Below are 20,856 nucleotides of genomic sequence, written 5' to 3'. Positions count from 1 at the left end.
TGGCGGAGGAGTTGATCAGGATAATTCCCCAGAAGTCCTCAGAGCGTGAAAGCCTCGGATGATGCTGGGGTTTTTTTCTGACTATTTGTTTGCTTGTTTGGAGGTTTGTAAAACCAAGACTGGGTGGGCTGGTCTCTCAAACAGGGGAATTGTTGACCACTTTTACGAGTCCTCTTGTCATTTCCGTGGTTTCGTGTACCAGGGATGGAGGGAAACGTCCAGTTTGAGGCATGGAGCCAGTGTTACCAATTTTTTTGCAATTTTTACTGGGTTTTTTTCCCCCTTCCATGCTTTCCCAAGTCATTCACCCAGGCTATCATGTCACCATTTTTTCCAAGCGATCAAGAGAAACAGAAAAAACTAGAAAGGAGGTTGTAGCCAGGTGGAGATCGGCCTCTTCACCCAGATAACCAGCGACAGGACGAGAGGCCACAGTCCCAAGCTGTGCCGGGGAGGTCCAGGCTGGACATGAGGAGGAATTTCTCCCCAGGACGGGTGATGAGCCATTGGAAAGGGCTGCCCCGTGGGGGCGGGGGCCGGCGCCCGGCGCCTCCGGAAGGGGGCGGCAGAACTACATCGCCAGCGTGCCCGCGCGGGGCGGCGCGGCGGGCGGAAGCGAGGCCGGGCCGGGTGCGAGGCGGCGGCGATGGGCGGTGGGTGCCGGGCCGGGCCGGCGCTGAGGGGGACGGGGCTGAGGGGGGAAGCGGGGCTGAGGGCTCGGGGTGCTCCCCTCGGGTTTGCTGCCGGCCCGCGGCTGTCGCCCCCCGCGCGGAGCTGGCGCCTGGGAGGCCCGAGACCCCAGGGGCGGTCGCGCTCCGTGGGGGTGCCCGGCCGGCCCGGCCCGGCGCTGGGCTGGTCCTGCGGGGACAGGTTCTCTTGGCCCGAGGGTTTTTCAAGTCATTTCACTTCTCCATCTTACCTTTTTTTTTCGTTAATGATGACAGACATCTCCCAGTGCTAAGTAATTTCAGAGTGAAATGATGATGTCCAGCCATTCGGTTTGCTCTCTTCTTGTAGATCACTTGTTGTGAACTGGTGGTGTGGAAGAAGCTGAATGAATGGAACAGTCAGGGCAGAAGGGAGGTTTGTGTTTCATGCTCTCCACTGGCCACAGGATACAAACAACACTGTGCCTCTGAAGCCATCTGGAAGCATTGGAGCTGTGTGTCCTGAGCGGCTCTGTGCATCTCTGAAGGTAAGAAAGTGTTTAGTAGTAGTCTTTCCTAACATTTTGTTGCCCTGAATATCGATCGGACGATCCTGTTTGGTGCTGTTGGCAGCCCTCTCCCCTTATTTGCACCCTCTTGTAGGCCTTCTGCCTAATCGCTTTTTGACTGCAAGCATGTTTCCTGAGAGAATGCCAGCCAATGCAGCCGTCCTTTTTTTGTGGTGTCACGTAAAAGGAGTTTCTTAAATGTGGTGGCCCACTGTTAGCTGGAAGGAGTGACAGCAGTAACAAGATAAAAATGCATGGTTTTGTATTCCCTTTTGCCATGGTACAGTAACTTCTTACAAAGACTGTCCAGTCTTCAGTCTTAGAGTTGATTTTTCGCCAGAATCCTTGCTTTTGTTCTGTTCTCTGTTTTTCTTTCCTGACTCTACTAACTTGCCCCCTTTGTTTTTACCTTCTTTGAAATGCATGCAGTCTAGTCATTCTATTGAGTATTGCTTCCAGTTTGGCCTTTGCCTTCTCTTTTTTGAGCTTTTTTCAAAAATTTTCTTTTTTGAAAATTTAAAAATTTTTATGTGTCTCATGTCTTTTAAAAAGTGAATATAATCGCAGTATCTTGTAAAGCACTTTTGCCTGTTTGCAACCATCTAGTGTCTTAAATTCGTTGCATAGCTTAGTGTCAGCTGCAACTTGTTTGGAATAGCTTCTCCTGTTAGACAGAAATGTGCTGTCAGAGCTATAAGAACAAACCTGTTAAAACAGTGAAGGCTCTTGTTGACAGCCTATGGAGAAAAAGCATTTTTATTTGTTAACAATCTTTGTCTTTATAATTTTATATTTATAATTTATAATTTGGTAGCACTAATGTTATTTTTTCGTAAGCATCTCCTACACGTTGTTCTGCACAGAATCTTTTGCAAAGTGTGGCATTAATCCCATAAACACACAGTGTATTTCTTCGTGGTCTTCTCCGGTAACTATTTCTTACTGGCTGTGCTCGCTGTTCCCTTTGAGCTCTGCCTGGGGCTGGCAGGATGGTTCTCTCTTTTGAAAGGACACCTCATTTAAGGGGGAGTGTGTCTCCTGTAAATGAAGATGCAGTGGATATGCACAGTGAATGGGCAGGGTAGTCGAGTCTACTCCATTGGCAGGAAAAACTGGTTCAAGCTTTGCATAAAGTGTTGTAGAGTTCTTCATCTTTTCTGTAAGTAGTTGCAGTGTTAGGCAGAAGCATTGAGGGAACCTTTATTGTAAGGAGCTGGGGATCCACTCTTGCCTTGTCACTGTCCTGTCCGTACTGAAAGTCATTTGGGGAAAAATGCCACACAAAGCCGCCCACTAGATTTTGGGGTCTGTAGCCCCCTCGGCTGCTCTCTACCCCTGCCTGCAGTTACATTACAAGGATTGAAAGTCAGTAGATTGCCATGTCCCTTTTACCAAGTGGATAATGAACACTGGGCAATGCTTTAATTTGCTACTTGGTGATTAAGCCTTCATTTTGCTTATGAACCGTTCTTGGTTGCCAGCTGACATCAACTCTGCCGTGTTCACAGCACACCAGCACACAGAAGGCTGGTCAGAAATGTGTAGCTGTTTTTTAATGGTGATCTAGTAGGGATACTGCCAGCACCAGTGTTCTGCACCTGGCAGCCAGGGATATGTAGCTGAAAGTAAGACTTTTGGGGCACTTCTTTTCTTTCTCTGTGTTTGGTGTAAATTTGATAGGGCTTTGTCAGCATTTATATTGAAAGGCAGTGACAGCAGATCAGCGGCCCAATAATGTCCCGGTTACATTCTTTTTCACCAGACACTACTCTGAGGATGGAGCTTGGGGGTTTTTGTGATCCTTCCACCCAGAGAGGGCCCTTTCTAAAGAGAGGAGTCTGTTGCAGAGAGTTTCTCATGCAGTAGATCGCAATATAGTGGAAAATCCAGACCAGCCTGTTCTGCTGCTTGCTCTGAGAGTGATCTACTCATCTCTGAGCTGAGCTGGGCAGAAGCTTTGACCCTGGAGGTGCCACTTGCCCTGTTTGCTTCGGGGGCAGTATGTGAAGGGGAAAGGATCCCTCAGTTAGCTCAGTAGGTTATGAATGGTGGGGTCAGATCTATACAGCAACTTGTTCTTCCTATCCTGTTCATCCCATGTCCTGTGTACCTTGAACAAGATGCTGGGATATCAAAGGAGAGTAGAAATACATAAACAGGAATTAAACACTGCACAGAGAATTTGCTTCCAAGTCTGTGCTTAATTCTATGTTTTCTACATAAATAAGCCCGGATACGGTGTGTTCTCCCTCTCAATATTTCTATTAACTTACAAAAGTTTACAGCGTGTAGATTTAAGTACAGTTGTGGTATGCAAACTTGGCAGTATTTTGAATGGGTGTTTCTTGTCAGTTCACCAAAAATCAGTTCTATTCTTTCTCGTCACTAAGGATGCCGTTCAAGGATGGATATTGCAGAGTGTGTGCCTCATTTAATGTGGAAATGAAGCATAGGAAATGATATGGGAACACATTTCTCCTCCTTGTTAGCCAGTTTCAGACAAATACAGGAGCAGATGGAGGGGAAAAGAAATAGGAATGGTATTGTTAATGGCAAACATTGATGCCTTTGAAATTCCCTTCTTTAATTTGCAACTTGTTTTCTAGTTCAGAATTTCTTACTGACAAGTCTGACTTGAGGCTCTGGTGTTTTTCCTGGTGAATGCTGAGGTTTAAGGCACTTGCTGTTTCCAGTTGCGGTTCATTAGTTGCAAAGAAACTAGACCAAAATATTTTGATCAAAGTGTGTGGGAGAAGGGAGGTAGAGCCAGCAGTAGACAAGAGCTGATTAGATAGTAGCTCCTGCCACCAGCCTACCTCTAGCTGCTGAGCTAGTTTCAATTTTTTTTCTGGCAAGTGCATCAAGCCTGATTCATAATAATCCATAAATTTAATCAAGCACAGAAAGCACGTGAGAACAACTGGCATCCGAGAGGAGTCCTGTGGTGTATTGCAGCCACAGAACATTTCTTGTATTACCAATCACTTGCTCATTAAAGTCATGGTATTGTCATAAGCATAAGCATGTGTGGTATTTGTGTTCTCCCCATGCCTCCTTTGACCATGAATCTCTGCCATTTGGGGGCATGACCCCACAGAGGGCATAAATGACCCCTAAGAGAGGGACGCAAAGTCCTTGCGGCAGCATATGAAGGCCTTTCAGTTTTGTCACCTTGTTCCCATGGAACAGGGCACCCCTCTGCATTGTTCCCGGTCTCCAAAAAATACCATGGTATGTATTGTGGCATTATTGCAGCATTTATCGTGATTTCCAGATTTGTCTTCCAATGCTTCCTTCATGTTCTGCCTCTAGTGCAAACATTTCTAGTGCTACATTTCTCTCTTCCCTAAAGGCATTCCAGCACCTTGGCATGGCTGCCCTTTGTGAGCAGCCTGGAAGAGCTTTTTCGTCATGCCTGTGGTTCTTATCTTTGCTGTAAACACAAGCTGTGAAAGTCTTATGGGATGGCAGGCTAAAAATAACTTCCACCCTTGGTAATCTCTTAAGGAAAGATAAGTCTTCTTCCTGGGCGTTGTGGATGGAGTCTCTGACGTTGCCTACAATCAGGATCACAAATGGCAGGGAGCTGTGTCATCTGCTTTGGAGATGAGTTGATGTTGTTCTGTCAGTTGCTGTTTCAGGGAGAGCAGCCAGTGCAGTGTGACTGGGAGAGCACACTCTCCAGGATATTATCCCTACTTGGAACTTGAAGACCCAGTGGATGCTGGCCAGCACTGTGGATTTGCTCAGTGTTCCTTTGATTCTAGCAGGTAGGGAAAGGAAGGCATGCATACCCTGAGGGGGTGTTGCAGAAGGGGACTGATGCCACAAGTTTGGCACTGCTGGGATAACTTTGTGCTTCCAGAAGCGTTGCTCACTTGTCCCTGTGTCCCCACCCAGGGCGCCATGATGGATAACCGGTTTGCTACCGCGCTGGTGATCGCCTGCGTGCTCAGCCTCATCTCCACCATCTACATGGCAGCCTCCATTGGCACCGACTTCTGGTACGAATACCACACCCTGTCCCCAGCCGAGAATGTGAGTGAAGCTGGTAGAAGCATCTGGGAGGAGTTTGTCAGCAAAGATGCAGATGAGAAGACCTACACAGATGCGCTCTTCCGGTGCAACGGCACGGTTGGACTGTGGCGGAGATGTATCACTGTACCCAAAAACTCTCACTGGTACAGCCCACCAGGTACCTCCGGAGCCATTATCACTTCCCTAGCTTGCCTGGGGTGCTAACTTCCTCAGAACACTTTGTTCCTCCAGAAGGTTTATTTCTAGGTTATGTTTTGGTTGCTTGGTTTTTTAATAAAGACAGTCCAGATTTTTAAAGAGGCAAAGGGCAAAATGGTCTGTGGCTGTCAGTGCTGCAGCTTCTGGTTTTGACACATGATACTTGATCTAAATTTAATCTCACAAGCTTGATTTTTATTTTGCCTCAGCTGTCCAGTTGGGGCTACAATTATAGTTGCTCTCCCAGTTACTGTGTTTAAGGACACATCCTGGGATCCAGCAATGGAATAAAGACACTACTTTATCAAGGAGGCACTCGTTGCTTTTAGCTAGTCATTCACTTTGTTCATCATCACATCAGCACATCCTGGATTCCTTGAATGGATATGGAGTGAAATATTTGTATGATTTTTCAAAATCATTGGAGGATAAAATGTGTGGTAAACAATTATTTTAATTGCTTCAAGGTCGATTTTGGGTACTTACTGTATGTGTGAACATCTTCATTTGGAAATCTCTTAAAGATGTACTTTCAGATACATTTCTGGAGGAAAAAAAACATTACATGAAATACTTTTTTTTTTTCCTCTCATGAAAATGCTTATTTTGGAAGACACTTAAACCAGTTCTGCTCAACAGTATTCTCAAAGAAAAATCTGAGGTAGAAATTTAGTATAAAGAAGCAAATCCTTCATATTTAAATAGGCTTTTTATCCCTCTTTTGATTTAACTGTTAGTATGAGACTGCGTTCTGCGTATGGAGATAAGCACAGTTTAGTTAAGGGACCCCAAGCACATGAATATGTGGCAACATAGTTGAGCATCATATGCCACCACATTTCTTTCCCAGTCTGTTACACATGGCGCAGTTCTCTGTGGATAATCCAGGGAAGCTTGAAGATTCTACATGTTGGAATGGTGTCCCTTAGTGTAGTACCTTGTAACAGCCATGCTATGTCAACTACATCATAGGAAGGCATCTACAGATCTGTTTGGAGAGGTAATTTTTTCTCACAAAGGGAACTCAGAGGAGCTTCCTAGCTCAAATCATTTGAAAGGAGGATTTGAAAGGGGAGAAGGAGGGTTGAGGGAAGACACCTAATGGTAACTTTTTCTTTTTTCCACCCCCAGAAACCGATATGACTACAAACTGCATCAGTTTCTCGCTCTCTGATCAGTTTGTAGAAAAGTACATAGAGCCTGGAAATCACAACAGTGGCACGGATTTGAATCGGACTTGTAAGTGTCTTTCAGTTCTGGCAGATAAGAAAGTAGAATTAAAAAAAGATGTTTCTCAAATACAGTCAACAGCGAGGAAAGCTTCTGTGTCTTGCTCGCCATTTACTGTTTTTTACAGTAGCACAGGCAGTAGGTCAGAAGACATAAATGTGTTAGCAAGGGTTTTGCCTATGAATTTTTTGCACAGGAATTTTTGAGTTAACAAATTAAGTTCTTTATGCTTTAATGGAGTCTTTGGTCCTCTTTAGCTATGAATGTGGAATGTCTGATGAAGCAGAAACAGCAGGGTAGAAGGGAATGTAAGATGGTGGGAGGAGATCTGTTTTTAACACACCTTCAGCAAACTTGAGGTGTGTGTTTCTTTCACATGCAGATCTCTGGCGACTGCAGTTTCTTCTGCCCTTTGTCAGCATCGGCCTCATGTGCTTTGGGGCTCTGATTGGGCTCTGTGCTTGTGCCTGTCGCAGCCTTTACCCAGCCATTGCCACTGGAGTCCTGCATTTCCTAGCAGGTAAGTGCCCCGCCATCCTCCTCCAGAAGCTGAGAGTACCCCCTGGAGCACTCCATGGGTGAGCTCACTGTGCTTTGCTGCTTCCTTCCCCAGGGCTGTGTACACTGGGCCTCGTTGGCTGCTATGTAGCTGGGATTGAGCTGCTCCATAGGAAGCTGCCTCTGCCAGAGGATGTGAGGGGTGAATTCGGCTGGTCCTTCTGCCTCGCCTGTGTGTCCGCACCTTTGCAGTTCATGGCAGCTGCTCTTTTCATCTGGGCAGCTCGCACCAACAGGAAGGAATTCACCCTCCTGAAAGCCTACCGTGTGGCATGAGTGCTGCTACTGCAGTCTGGGGTTTCCATGTTAGAGCCTCTTCTCCCCAGCCCTTACTACTTTTTTCTTTTAGTCAGAATTTTATCATGTACTGCATGCTTCTTGCCAGTCGACAATTTAGCCTGCAGGCCCTGAAGACAAAGACCTCTGGGCTAAATGACCAAACCCTGCCAGAAGTCTGCAGCACTTTAACAGGTTTTTTAATTGGGTTTTTTTAAGAATTGTTATTATTTTTTAAACTACATTTGGTTGTTGACAGTTCCCCTTAGTTAGGTGTACAGGCCCCTTCCTAATTTTATTACCCTGTCAGCCTGGAGAAAATAGAAGTGGTGTTGTGAGGTGGAAGAGAGATAGGAAAAGGTGCAGGTATGCAAGAATGGGAACTTCAATGCACAAATAATACAAAATGAGGAGCTGTCTGCCATGTGACTGAAGCTGGCAGTACCTACAGGGAGCACCCGAGAGACATGGGGGAATTCAGAAACCTCTGTTAAGAAAATACTGTAGCTAAATCAGTCTGTAGCTCAGATCTGGGTCTCCTATTGTCACTAGTTTGCTGTGTTTTGTGGCATCTGCCAAAACAGCTGGAGGGAGAGCAGGCAGCTGTGGCAGTGCCTGTACAGCACACCCTCCTGAATGCACACTGTGCACTTGCTTCTGCCAAGGAGTAGGATAAGATGGCCCTCATGGAGCTCTGTCCTGCTGTAGCTCCACTGCTTCCAGGACCCAGGCTAGTTTGGTATCTGCACTACATGTGATTGTGCACTCTACTCTTAATTTGTGGTGCTTTTGCTTGATGTGGAATAAGGCTTCTCTTTTGTTGAAAATTACTTCATCACAAGTTTTCTGGTTTTAATTTGGTTTAGTGTATGTGTGTATATGTACATATATAAACTTAACTTTTTTTAAACCTCACCTGTTTATCCTTTATAGCACACAACAGGGTTTTTTTAAAAGGTGCTGTTCTTTCCCCATCTTGTTTAAGTTAAATAATAATAATAATAATAATAAAGACTCAGAAATTTTCAGCTTTGCATGAATCTGATGGGAGGGTAAGGGAATGATCTAGAGCTGATTTTACTTGGGGAAAGAGGAGCCAGTGTCTAGATCATTCTCTCTTTTCATGGAAGTATCACCAGAAACCATGACATTAGATTGGATTTTTTTTAATGAAATTCTTGGACTCCTGCTAACTTTAAATTTTTTCCTGCTCATCACTGGTGGTCACAACAGCCCATAATTTCTAATTAATTCAAAAATGTTATATTTATTCTAAATCACTGCCACTCTAGCCAGACTGGGTGACATGTCATATCTAGGAAACAATGTTCCAAGACTAAACTGTTTAATTCTGAGGCCTTAGCTCACCTTGTTTCCTTACTTCATGCTTAATAAAAGAAGTATGCCTTAGGAGAAGTAATTCCTGACAAAACAAGTGATGGCAAGGATTCTGTGGGACTCTGGTGATGAGAATGATACAGAAATAGGCATTTTTATCTCATGGCTGTTTTTCTGTTGTGTTTTGTGCCTTTGTGCTTTTTTTTTCCTAGTAGGTGTTTCTACCCAAGCTATGTTTGCTGGATCAGCAAACAGCCCTAGTCATGATTTCCCTGAAGATCATATATAACTGCTTGTGTAATTTCTTTTATTTTTTCTCTCGAGTGTGTGATAGGCTTCTTCTATTATCATTCTTGGAATCTTTACGAAGTAAAACAGAGATGATGATGAAAACCAGAGTCACTGAAAAAGCAGTGGCAGGCCATTCAAGATAATCCTCTTTCTCCTGCTGTTGAGTAGTTTTTTATTTTCCTCCTTAAACAGCCCCTTCCTCTCCCTATGGTGTCTGGGCTATTTGTAACCTCGTGAGAGGGGATGTGGTACTTTTGTGCAGTATCTGAGAGTAAATGAAAATCCGTGCTGCCTGATCTGTATGATAAGGTGCTTTTTCAGAGTAATTATCCTGACTTAGATAGATAAGGCCTAACTGCTCAGCTTGTCATGTTCCTCATTTGCTAGAATTACTAGGGCATGCAAGCCTCAGCTTGGGTCAAAAGGACTGAAGTTGCTGTTCTGCAGTTTGAGAGGAAACACTGCTGCTGATTTTATCTAGTACAGTTTATGAGTTTTTTTCCTTTTTTTTTTCAGGAGCTGGCAGAATATTTGTTTTATGTGATTTTAATCTGAGCAATGGAAATCCTGTGCCCTCACTCTCCTCTTGTATGGGACACTTATTTTTCTGAAGTGTAAATCTCAGTTGTCAAATGTTTACTTTCTTGCCTCCAAAAGAAGAAATGTCATAGGGAGAAAAGGGGATGTTAGAGGTGCTGTCAGTCCTTTCTTCATCGTTTTAAATACCAGAAAAACCAAGATTGCCTGCTTGTGTCTATGCCTGAGACAAATGTTTCTGGTTTTCTCTGCCCAGAAATGAAGAAAAGAGGCTTTAATTGAGTCTTGATTTGGACCATTTTAACTAAAATGAGGGTCACCTTTCAGATTTGGTGGGGGTTTTTTCTGTTTTGCCCTTGTGTAAAGTTTTCTTCATCAGAGTGGATCTTGGTGAGAGGCAAATCTCACCCAGAAAGAGGGCTGGCCCTCTCTGTTTGGGGTGGGGGATCTGTGTATCAGTATTCTGCTTTGTAAATGTGTGTTTTGCTCAAGGTGAGCAAAAGGGAGCAAGAAGAGTTCTTGGACTGCTGGCTTGGGTCCACTAAATGGCATTGGATGACAGAACAACAGAGGAGATACTGAGGATGGAGTAATTCTGTAAAAGAGGTGATTAAACACATTAACAAATAATGAGAGACCCCAAGTGTGTGACGCAGGCTCTTCACACTGACAGAGCCTCATGCCTTGTTCAGAGGCTGCATTCAAGAGGAGCTTGCAGCGTGTGTGTGTCTTTGTGGTCACATACATGTGTGCAAATGCAGACACCCTTGCTCAAAAAACTGAGGAGTGCTTCAGCTTGGGAAGATAAAAGGCTGTATTTGTATTTCTCAGTATTTTGTGGTCTGGCCGTGCAGTATGTTTGCTGATACTGGTTCAGTGCTGAAGGTAGGGATGAGGCAGATACAGTTAGATGAAAATAGGTGAAGAAAGGGGGTGTTGTGGGTCTGTGTGCACAGGGAAAATGGCACACATCTCTAACACTTGTATGTGCCGGTGCAAGTGAAGAGAAGGAATATCAAAGGAAAAGGAGAAACGGGGAATCTGGACTGAGCGTGAAAACTGAGGACTCTTGGCACTACATGTGAGCGAGCTCCCAGAACTCCAGCATGAATTCCCCACATGGTATTTCATAGCCAGGATAGCAAAGGCCAACTGCTCCTGTATCACTCACAGCTCCATCACAGTGGTGGCTTAAGTGGGTGAATTGTCCTCTTGTGCTTATGAGAAGCTCCTAAACATTCTGTCCCCCAAATCTGAGGTCAGCAAGCTGCATTTCAAACATGCTGCTTATGACACTGTTTCTTCCTCACAGGCTTGGGTTTGTTTTCCTGCTGACTCTGTGAAACCTCTGGGAAAGCAGGACTAGCAGAAACTTTCACCGATCAATAAAGTTTTTAGTCTAGGTAGCAGCCTCTTATTTTCTTTCTTCAGATGGATGTTCTCCCCATTCTCTTCCCATGCTCCAGTAGTTCTGAGAAGGGACTGATAAATGAAGCTGCAAAGAGGGGGTTTATTGTGTCTGTAAGGACAGCTCCTGCTGGTGTTAGAGATGGCTGAAAATAGAATAGTCAATCCCACTTCCTTGCTTTAATAAAAGAGTAAGTAAAAAGAAGTATAGAGCAGACACAAAAGATTGGTTTGTTGTGTAAAGGGGACAGTTTGCCATGTACAAAAGTAAAGATACATTTTGAGTGCAAGTGGCTGAAGATGATCCAAGAGTCACTTCTAAATCTTGTCATGCCAGAAACTATGTATCTTGTTCTGGTTTTCCTTCTGGATCATGCTGGCCAGGTGATCCTTTCCTCAGAGAAGGTCTGTTGCAGTCTTTTTGCTATGGTGATAGTGAATGCCTCCTCTCTCCTCATCTAAAACGCTCTGAAGTATTTTTTTGAGGAAGGTGTTTGGATTTTGGGCTGGTTTTTTTGTTTTGTTTTGTTCTGATTTTTGCCACTTAGGCCTGGCACCAAGTTATGTACCAGCTTGCAGTCAGTCTCTTGCAGTATTGTTCTGTGATTCAAAGCAATGACTTCTGAAAAGCTCTTTCCTACTCTCCAGCATTGTGTGTCCTCAGCCAGCACCTGTTATTCAAAGAAAAATTCTGAAATGTCAGCAGCTTGTTATCATTACATCTCAGACTGACTATCCAGCCCTATTTGTGTGTATTTCCTGCTTGAGTGAATTCTATGTCTGAACAGAGAGGATAACATCTTGAAGCTGCTTTTTTTTTTCTCATTACCTCAGGAATAGCTGGAGTTTGTGCTATAGAACTTCTTTATAAACTGGTTTCAGATAGGAAAGGATCAAAAGTTTGCATGTTTGCTGTTAACTTTTCTATTGCTGTAGAATATTGTCCTGTGTTTTTAAACCATGGCTTTCAGGACTACGGAGTGCCAAGTGAAGCCTATGTTCAATTCATGGTTCAGATACATGGCAGTGGAACAGTAGATTCTCCATAACTGGAAGATTGCATAGGTGTCTGGATATAGCAATAACAGCCACATGCAAAATCAACATTTAACAAGCACTTGTCTGCCTACTGATACAGACCAAGCCTTTATAAAAACCAATGAGCACTGAAAAAACCTGAAACTAATAATATATTCCACCCCCTTGTCTCCTCCTTCCTTCTAAATTTACCCCTCTTAAAAACAGCCATAGGGACAGTGTTTTATTTATTCCTCAGGTTAGAGCCATGAGTGTCAGATGTCTCTGCTCCATGCTTTCTGTGTACAGACAAAGCTAAAGATGATGGTGACCATGACAATACCTTTTTGAATTCCCTGAGAACCTTATTTTCAGAGACTTTGCCTGTGAAAAACGTGTATAAGAGCACCAAAGGTGGCCACCTGAAGTGTTTACACTAATGTTGATTTCATTGTTGATTGAATCCACCGGTTGATCACCAAGTTGGTGTGTTTTGGAGCACTGGCTGGGTGAGAGCAGGAGTGTGCTGGACTGGCATTGCAGAGTAGGTGCTAATTTTCTGTGGTGCCTCAGCTTTGCCAGAGCCTTCCTGCATGCTGGTGTTTTAGACAGCAGATGCTGGAGAACTGGTTCCACAGCCTTTCCAAATCTTTCCTGGGTCTCTCCCTTACCCCATTGCTAATTCCCAATTTTAAACAAACTGCTTGTGTGGGTGATTCTGTGGTCCCAGTGACTTCACTCAAGTCATTTCTCCAGCCCTCATAAAATTGCTTTGATTACAAAAGGGGTAGAGTTCTTCTTCCCCACAAATCACTTCTGCTTTCTGAATGCTTTCTGGGGCTGTAGCAGTAGTTTCTTCTGCAAACAGATCCCTTTTGTCTTGTGCTGAAGTGACCCATTCAACCAGCGGCTTTGATTTGCATTTTGATGTTTACTTCCACACAAAACAACAGCAGCAGTGGTGCAAAACCACGGTTTCTGCCCAGTGCTGGGACTGGTTGGGTTCACTAAAGGTCTTGGAGTTCTGGAAGGTGGTTACCCATCCACAAATGATGAGAATGTCGCAAGCGGTGTCAGTAGCAGGATGGTGCTGGCAGAGGCACCCCAGTGTCCCAGTGCAGAACGGGGAGGCGAGGCAGGAGAAGCTGCTGAGCTGGCTCAGGCTGCAGTGGGAAGTGAGCAGCACTGGAGAGTGCGTCCCAGGCTCTGGAGCAGTTTCACCATTCTGCCTGAGCCACCGCAGACCTGCGCGGGAGCAGCACTGGGACAGCTCTATCAGTGGTGTGAGAGACAGCATGAACACGCTCTGGGATTTCCTCTGCGTCGCGGGGCTTGAAGGGGAGGCTGCAGCAGCCAGGGCTGTCCTCTGCCGGGAGCACAAGGAAGTGTGCAGCATTATGGGCAGAGGAAGCCAAACCTGTTCTGCAGGAGATAAGTGTGCTTTACCTTCAGCCGCCTTTGTGAACTGACAGGAGTGGCATCATCCGGGTGGCAAACTTGTTACTGCCATTCTGTGTCTCCTTGCTTCCTTCTCCCAGCTCCTGAATCTCCCCTCACTGATTCTCCCCTCTTTGTTCTCTCTCTTTCACCACAATATATGAACTAGTTACTCACTTCAGAGGCACTTTGGGCCATCCTTGGAGGACCTTAAATTTGTCCACATCCCTATTCCACAACCATCTGGGTGCGTCTGGAAGCCTAAAACCAGCTAATTGGAAATGTGAGGCAGAGGGACATGTTGGGGCATGCAACTACAGCCACTGGCACTCAATTTAACATGGCCTGAATGCTGTTGGCTCTGCCTGCCAGGTGCTCATTTTACAGTTTAAACTCTCTGCATCCAGTGTTTACACAATGAGAAATAAGAGCTTAATTTGCAGTAAAAGATTTGCATTGTACAGTCCAGGCTCTCTACTTCTGTTACGCTCCCTGCTCTGGGTCATCTTTACCCCAGGAGATGCCAGTAGGGAGCCGATAGCTTCTTGATCCATGGACACTGTTGCTGTTCAACAGGCTGTCAAGGAACCAGAGATCAGCTGATGGAGCACTACAGAAAACTGCCATGGTGGTGTCATACATAATACAAAGATTCTGGTCTACAGATAAAGACAGTACATGTGGAATTTTTTTCCCCTGTTTTCAGAGGCTGTATCATATGTTTAGCTTGGGTTTTTCCTGTTGCCAGTCATTTTTAGATTAACTGGTAGAGTTTCTAGAAATTATGGGAGTCACCTTTGTCTTCTTACTGGAAAGGAATATTTCCAACAAAGATGTCACGGATTTCAAGTGCCCCAACTTAATGAAAAATTATGAGGGTCAGCTGAAGCAGTGAGAAGTAAGTGGACAAAGAAAGTAATTGAAAATGAAGATTCAGAAAGTTGAATTTCAGACAAAAATAATGTTTTCTGTAGGTTTCCTATTCTGGGGCATAGTAAATTGGGATACGTATAAAAGATGCAGGAAATAATTGTTCTTCACTTGACCATGTTCAGCCTTAGCTGTTGTGTGTTGAAGCTGTAAATAGCTGGGGGTATCCCAAGAGGAGTGAACATCACCTCTAGAACTTTTAGAAACCATAACCTACAAGATAGGGAGTGACAGAGCCATTATGTTGAAGGAAGGACTCTTTGGGTGGGCCAGGTGATTTTTTTTTTTACAAAGGAAATTGATACAGAGTTTCAATTGCTGGGAGTTGTCAACATCCACTGGTGAGAGGACAGGAGGTAACCAGCTTAGTCTGTAGTAAAGGAGAACTAAGCTGAGGGACAGAAAAAGCCATCTCAGTCTTGGCGTGCTTGGTTCTGGCTGGATGATTATTTGTCCTTTCAGCCCTACATTGTTCCTCATCCAAACTATCTTCAGGAAAATGCATCACCTACCCAAGAGCTCATCTACTGAGTGTTACCAAGAGACACCATTTCTGAGGGACTTTCTTTATTCTGTCACAGAATTATTTGCGAAATACAAATACCAAAACTGCTAATTGAACATGGACCCTCAAATGAGTGTTGTGAAATTTGGCAATGATTCAATTACTTATTTTACCTGAGACACTGGCTCAGGATGCGTTCCAAAAAGTCACTTATATAGGTGTTTCCTAAAATTTTAGTTTGTTGTATTTGTTCAAGATGTGTTTAGTTTGGGGCTTGCTTAATCTGGTTTCTCAGTGAGACAAACCTGAGGAAACTAGGATGTCTATGTATTTATGTGTAGTGGTTTCTAAACCATGGCACTATGATTGTTGTCCTTCCTTCCTGTTTAGAATTTATTGGCCAGTTCAAGCCAGAGATGATGAAATACTGGTTTTGTTTCTTGTAAAGGAACTTTGTGGAGGACGGGACACTGTTAATGCCTCTATTGAAGGTGCCATTGCCATCTGAGTGCTTACTAAGATGTTCCAAGCAGAATAATCCTTTGTCTAGATGACAGTTCATGGTTTTCTTACCCTTCTTTTTTAATCACTGATGTCACTGTTATACGATGAATGAGAGGTACTAGGTATCAAGACTTTTTTAGGTGATTTTGCAAAATGTGAAAGAAATGCACTGGAGTTTGCTCTCCTGGATTTAGAACAAGCAAAAGACTAGCCTTGAAATCCTGCAGGCATTTGAGTGATGTCATGCAGATCTGGTCTGTAAAATTCCCAGTAACTGATATGTAACTGTTTGGAACCTTGGTGCAGCATTCTAAGAAAGTCTGCCACTTGGTGTAATGAAGAACCTCTGTTTGACTCTACAGGATACATCTCACCATATTCTTGTCTCATTTATGGCATTTCCTGTAGGGCTGAAATGAGACCACACATTATTTGTAGCCCGGAACTGCTGTTTTTTAGGCATTGCTGGAGTAGTTCATAGGGAGTTACATTAAAAATTTGTCATAAATAGCAGAATAAGGGCAGATGTTTGATATGCAGTGAGATGTCTTTTTGATGTTTGTTATGCTGAGTCAGGCTGAAATGAAAGTGATCAAAGGAAAGCATCAGAAATTAGAGGTGATGCAGAACTAGACAAAAGTAAAATTTGGAAAATAAGTCTGAACTGTAAATAATGAAGCTGATATTCCTTCTGCCCTTGCAGGAGAGCAAACAGCTTCATATTAGTGAAGCAGTCATACGTGTTCTGAGATAGTATTCTTCTTGAGCTTGTTCACACAGCAGTACTCATCAGCAGTTTCCCCACAAACTTCTTTGGAATTTACTTTGGAATTTTGTGACTGAATATTACGTTTGTTAAGCAAGATGTCTTTGTTACACATTCCTCTTCATTGTCATAAATTTCTAAGACAGATTTTTCTTTCAAATAGGAAATAACTTGTTTCTCATCATAATGTTCTAACAGTAGATTCTGCCCTATCTGAAGTCAGTGTGTGCTTCATTCTTGAGCTCCCCTTTGTTCTCTGTATCTTTATTTTTTAATGAAAATTCTTTCTAATGTGTGACTGACTTCTCTCAGATGAGTCCTTTGAACTGTTTCCAGCTCTGTTATCAAAAGATGCACAAATCTTCTCATAGTGACAAAATTTAACAAACAAGAGGAGAACATTAAAATCATGAGCAGGTAAGCCCACAGAGAGAAGAGCTGGTCCAACTGGAAATAATCAAATTTGAAGAGAGTTTCTAGCATCTCAATGCCACAAAGTGGTGGGCACTTTGGGTCTATGACGCTGATGTAGTAGGTCTTGTATTAAAAACTTAGAAGGAAATGCTGTGAGTTCAATTCTGGTATAACCAGATCACACACTTAAGGGTTTTAAATAAAATTTCAAGATTTTAGTGTTAGATGGTAATTTTGTTTCAACATACTGCCCTACATTTTATAGAAAAATTAAGGAGAAGCTTTCGGCCTTTGTTGCTTGCCTTGACTCTGCGGTATAGGGAATTTGTTTTGAAACTATGTTGTGGTTTTCAGTTCATGGGGTTTGCTTTGCTTTGAGGTTTTCTTTGTTTTTGAGACAAAGAAAATCTTAGTAAGAGAACTGTCTCCCCAGAGATCACTGCATCAACACATTTAATCTCTAGGATTACATTGCTTTGTAGATTGTCAGACTGCTTCAAGGTTGACAAATTTACTTTGTCTAAGGCATTATCCTTTGAAGACTTACAAAAATATTAGATGAAGGGAAAGTGTCAGCCAGTTGAACACTTCCAATTCCTACTTTTTCACAAAGCATGTTAATATCAGGCTTCCAGTTAAAGCTCGGTATGATGGTACAGAGATAAGTGAGCAAATAGCACAACAGAGCCTTGAATATACAAGTTAAAGTAAACACACAAGTACACAATTACAGCCATGGGCAAAATATCAGTCTTGGCACTTCTCACCACATGTAGGTAGTATGAAATGCAAATTCAGAAATTTTCTTATACTAGCCAAGTACAATAATTGTAGCCAGAAAAGGCCTGCAGAAAAGAAAAGGAAAGAAATATTTTCTTTCAAAGAAAACAAGATGTGACTCAGAAAACAATATTTTGGTCATATCTGGCATTAACATGAGCTGATAAGCAAAAATTAATTCGGCAGTAGTCTCAGAAAAAATACTCTCTATGAACAGTAAACAAAGCACCAAACACATAATTTGGCAGTGGTTGGAATGTGTGAAGACGTGCTCAGCGCTGTGCAAGAGAGGATAGCAAACTTGCCAAGCCAAATTTAAACGAAACAGTGGCCTAACTATCGTTCTGCCAGGGAAAGCCAAACTGCAATGCCAAGGAAAATAGGTTAAACTATCAGGGAATATAGTGATTACTGAGAAATATGTTTTGATTGATGGATGTATTTATTTACAGTTAAACTTGCTAAACAAGTGGCAAGGGATGCCCTCAGTAGATCTACAGACAAAACAATTGCTACTGGAAGAGCATGCATGTGATTTTGGCTTCTCTAGCAAAACTGCAGAAAAATGTAATGTTTTGGAAACAAAACAAGTAACATTTTCTGGATAAGTTACTCCAAGAATTAGACTGCTTGTGTCACTCAGTCCAGCAGAGCTTGATGGAATTCTGTTTGAAGAAAAAACCCTACAATAATCTGTATTTCTAAAGTAATAGTAGAAATTGGCAAATAGACAGAATCCTTGTACTGAAGTACATAAAGCCAAGGAACCAACTGACCAGTCAGCCTTGCCTCAGTCCCTGGCAAGGTAATGGAGCGCCTCACTCTGGAGACATCTCTATTCACATGGTGAGAAGAAGATCGGGAGTAGTCAGCATGGATTCACTAAAGGTAAATCACGCTTGACCAACCCAATTGTGTTCTACAATGAAGCAATTACCTGGGTGGGTGAGGGGAGAGCAGTGGATATTGTCCACCTCCACTTCAGCAAGGCTTTTGATACTGTCTCTCACAGCATCCTCATAGGCAAACTCAGGAAGTGTGGACTGGATGAGGGCACAGGGAGGTGGATGGAGAACTGGCTGAACAGCAGATCCCAGAGGGTCGTAATCAGTGGCACAGGGTCTAATTGGAGGTCCCTAGCGGTTTCCCCCAAGGTTCAATACTGGGCCTAGTATTGTTTAACTTTTCCATCAGTGACTTGGGTGAAGGGGCAGAGGCCTCCTCAGCAAGTTCACTGATGACACAAAGCTGGGAGGAGTGGCCAATACCCCAGAGGGCTGTGCAGACCTCGACAGGTTGGCAAGATGGGCAGAAAGTCCCCACAAAAACGCCCATGTCAGGAGCTCTTGTCATACTGTAATATGCTGCCTGCCCAACAGAGGAATTTGAGAACCAATAAATATCTGTATGCCCAATCCAACAGAAGTAGGAGTAAATATCAATGGAGTTGCCTCTGAGCTAATTTCCAGGCAGAAGCCAGAGAGAACCTGTGAGTAGGCAAAGACGTGGCACAAGCTTTACTTGTGTTCACACTCATTCTTCTGCCTGGAGAAAAGAGAAGCCTCATCTTCTCATGTGTCCCAAGTTATCACTATGGATTGAGTGTCCAATATAGCTTCACTTATGAAGATCCTGAAACCTTCAATAAGTCTCGTGTCAGAAAGTTCAGGAGCTGATTGCAACACATATCAGCTGTTCAGAATGACAAGAATGCCTTCGGGCAGAGATGGATGCTGCTTACTGTGCAAATATGACAGCGATAGAGATCAGGGACTTGATGTCCAGTGGGGTATATATGGATAGGAACAAGGTGTAAAAAGAGACAAAATACACAAGTTCCAGACATACAGTGGAGTAAAGTGGGAAGGGTGTCTTGACTGTGAGAAAATGCACTGAAGTAGAACATAGCCATTTTAACTAGGGCTCTCTGGAACTGACCTACTCTTTGCTGCCCAGCCTAGAAGGCCAGACACCCTACATTAATTTATACACTTTATCATTGCAGATCTTTTTTCTGCTAACTATTCAAACATTATTATTGCAGGCAGTTTCTGGGTGTGCTGGGAACTGGGTGAACTCCTGAACTCCCAAGTGATGACTGGCATCCATGAAGTGATAAGACATTTCATCAGGCACAGCCTGTTATCTCATTCTACCACCTCACAACCAACAGCATTCTAATCATACATTAGCAGTTAAAATTATAAATACACTGTGTCGTTCAGTAAAGTCTTAAATTCTCTGTAAGTACTATGTCTGGTATGAGAAACAGGCAAGAGAGCAAGGTAAAGGTTGAAAATTTCCTATACCTGTAAGCAAAAGACTACATGAAATCATAATCAAAATGCCTCACCTGGATTATTTGCTGAATATAAAAGAGGCAGCTTTACTGAGAATTGAGGACATTTCATGAGCTTCAGGGAGCTCCAAGGGGGCTTCCTGTGTTGGCAGTTCCTTGCTGTGTCTCAAGGCACAAGTCACTAAGTTCCTCATTCAGAGCACAGCAGCATCTAGCCCTCACCAAACCTGCCCTTGGGTGCAAAGGTACGGGCCTGGATCCGATAAACTCTTGTCATGTAAGGGAGGAGAGGACTTGCACTGGGACTGCAAATGTGGTCATTTACCCACTACAAGCACAAAGCCTGAAGAGGAGATGTAATACAGGCAGCATGCCCTCAGCTAGGGGCTGGCCAGAGAGGAAAAACCCACAAACCTACTAGGTGACCACAGTGACCAGCCCAGAGCATTGTGTAGCAGCAGAACAAATTGCAGATCTGTCTCCTCTCTTCTTCCTGGAGGGTGGAGCTCTTTTCGCTGTCCTGATGTTTTTTTCTTGTCTTTTTTTTTTTCCCCCAAACCTTTTAATATACCCAATATGGAACTAATTTCCGCAGCAGCAGAGGCGGTGAGTCACGTAACAAAACAAGGTAGCAGTAGTGAATATGAGTGTTGGTGCAGATGTGTATATATAGAAAAGAAAGAGGTTTTGAAGGACCTGTGGAAGGATGTCAACAGTGTAAGGGACAGTATTTGAATTTGGGCTTGGTAATTCAGACTGTGATTGTGGAAATAGTGAAGAGGAGTTTCTAGGGTACTTTCATTAATGTAAGCTTAATTGTGTGTCTCTGTGTGGGTCTGATGAACAGCACAGAGATTCCAGGAATGGTTAAAATCTTGCTGTCATGGTTTCACTAGCCATATGCAGCACTGGTTGATGTCAAGAAAAGACAGCAGCTAAACCTTTGCTCTCTAATGTTTCTTCTATTAAGCCTGTAGCAGTACCCTTGAGCTCGTGGCCAACCTTCAGGAGGGCTACAGGAAAGATGATAGTGAATCATCATGGTAGTATCTTCAGGGGGTGATTTCACATTTCATGTAGGAGTAGCAACACCACCTAAAACTTAGCGCATTATT

The 20,856-nt window shown here is 43.4% G+C and overlaps 1 protein-coding gene across 2 annotated transcripts; it reads left to right on the top strand.

The window, feature by feature from the left end:
- Positions 1–603: 603 nt before the first annotated feature.
- On the top strand, positions 604–11,086 carry CLDND1 (claudin domain containing 1). 2 transcript variants are annotated; one of them, XM_039559117.1, is made up of 7 exons: positions 604–653; positions 1,018–1,195; positions 4,858–4,986; positions 5,117–5,411; positions 6,584–6,691; positions 7,065–7,202; positions 7,296–11,086. In XM_039559117.1, exons 4-7 carry the CDS (start codon positions 5,123–5,125, stop codon positions 7,514–7,516), a joined length of 756 nt encoding a protein of 251 aa, XP_039415051.1. In that variant the 5' UTR covers positions 604–653; positions 1,018–1,195; positions 4,858–4,986; positions 5,117–5,122; the 3' UTR covers positions 7,517–11,086. The 2 variants fall into 2 exon arrangements, with proteins under 2 accessions (XP_039415051.1, XP_039415048.1); XM_039559114.1 differs by having other exon boundaries at positions 4,846–4,986.
- The last annotated feature ends 9,770 nt before the right edge of the window (positions 11,087–20,856 follow it).

The sequence above is a fragment of the Corvus cornix genome, chromosome 1 (genome assembly GCF_000738735.6).
Source record: "Corvus cornix cornix isolate S_Up_H32 chromosome 1, ASM73873v5, whole genome shotgun sequence".
NCBI classification, from domain to species: domain Eukaryota; kingdom Metazoa; phylum Chordata; class Aves; order Passeriformes; family Corvidae; genus Corvus; species Corvus cornix.
This window is presented reverse-complemented; position numbering and strand designations above follow the sequence as displayed.

Coding starts and splice junctions, on each gene's coding strand:
- CLDND1 (XM_039559117.1), top strand. CDS start 5,123: ATGATGGATAACCGGTTTGCTACCGCGCTGGTGATCGCCTGCGTGCTC. Junction 6,692..7,064: donor CACGGATTTGAATCGGACTT/GTAAGTGTCTTT, acceptor TTTCACATGCAG/ATCTCTGGCGACTGCAGTTT. Junction 7,203..7,295: donor AGTCCTGCATTTCCTAGCAG/GTAAGTGCCCCG, acceptor TTCCTTCCCCAG/GGCTGTGTACACTGGGCCTC.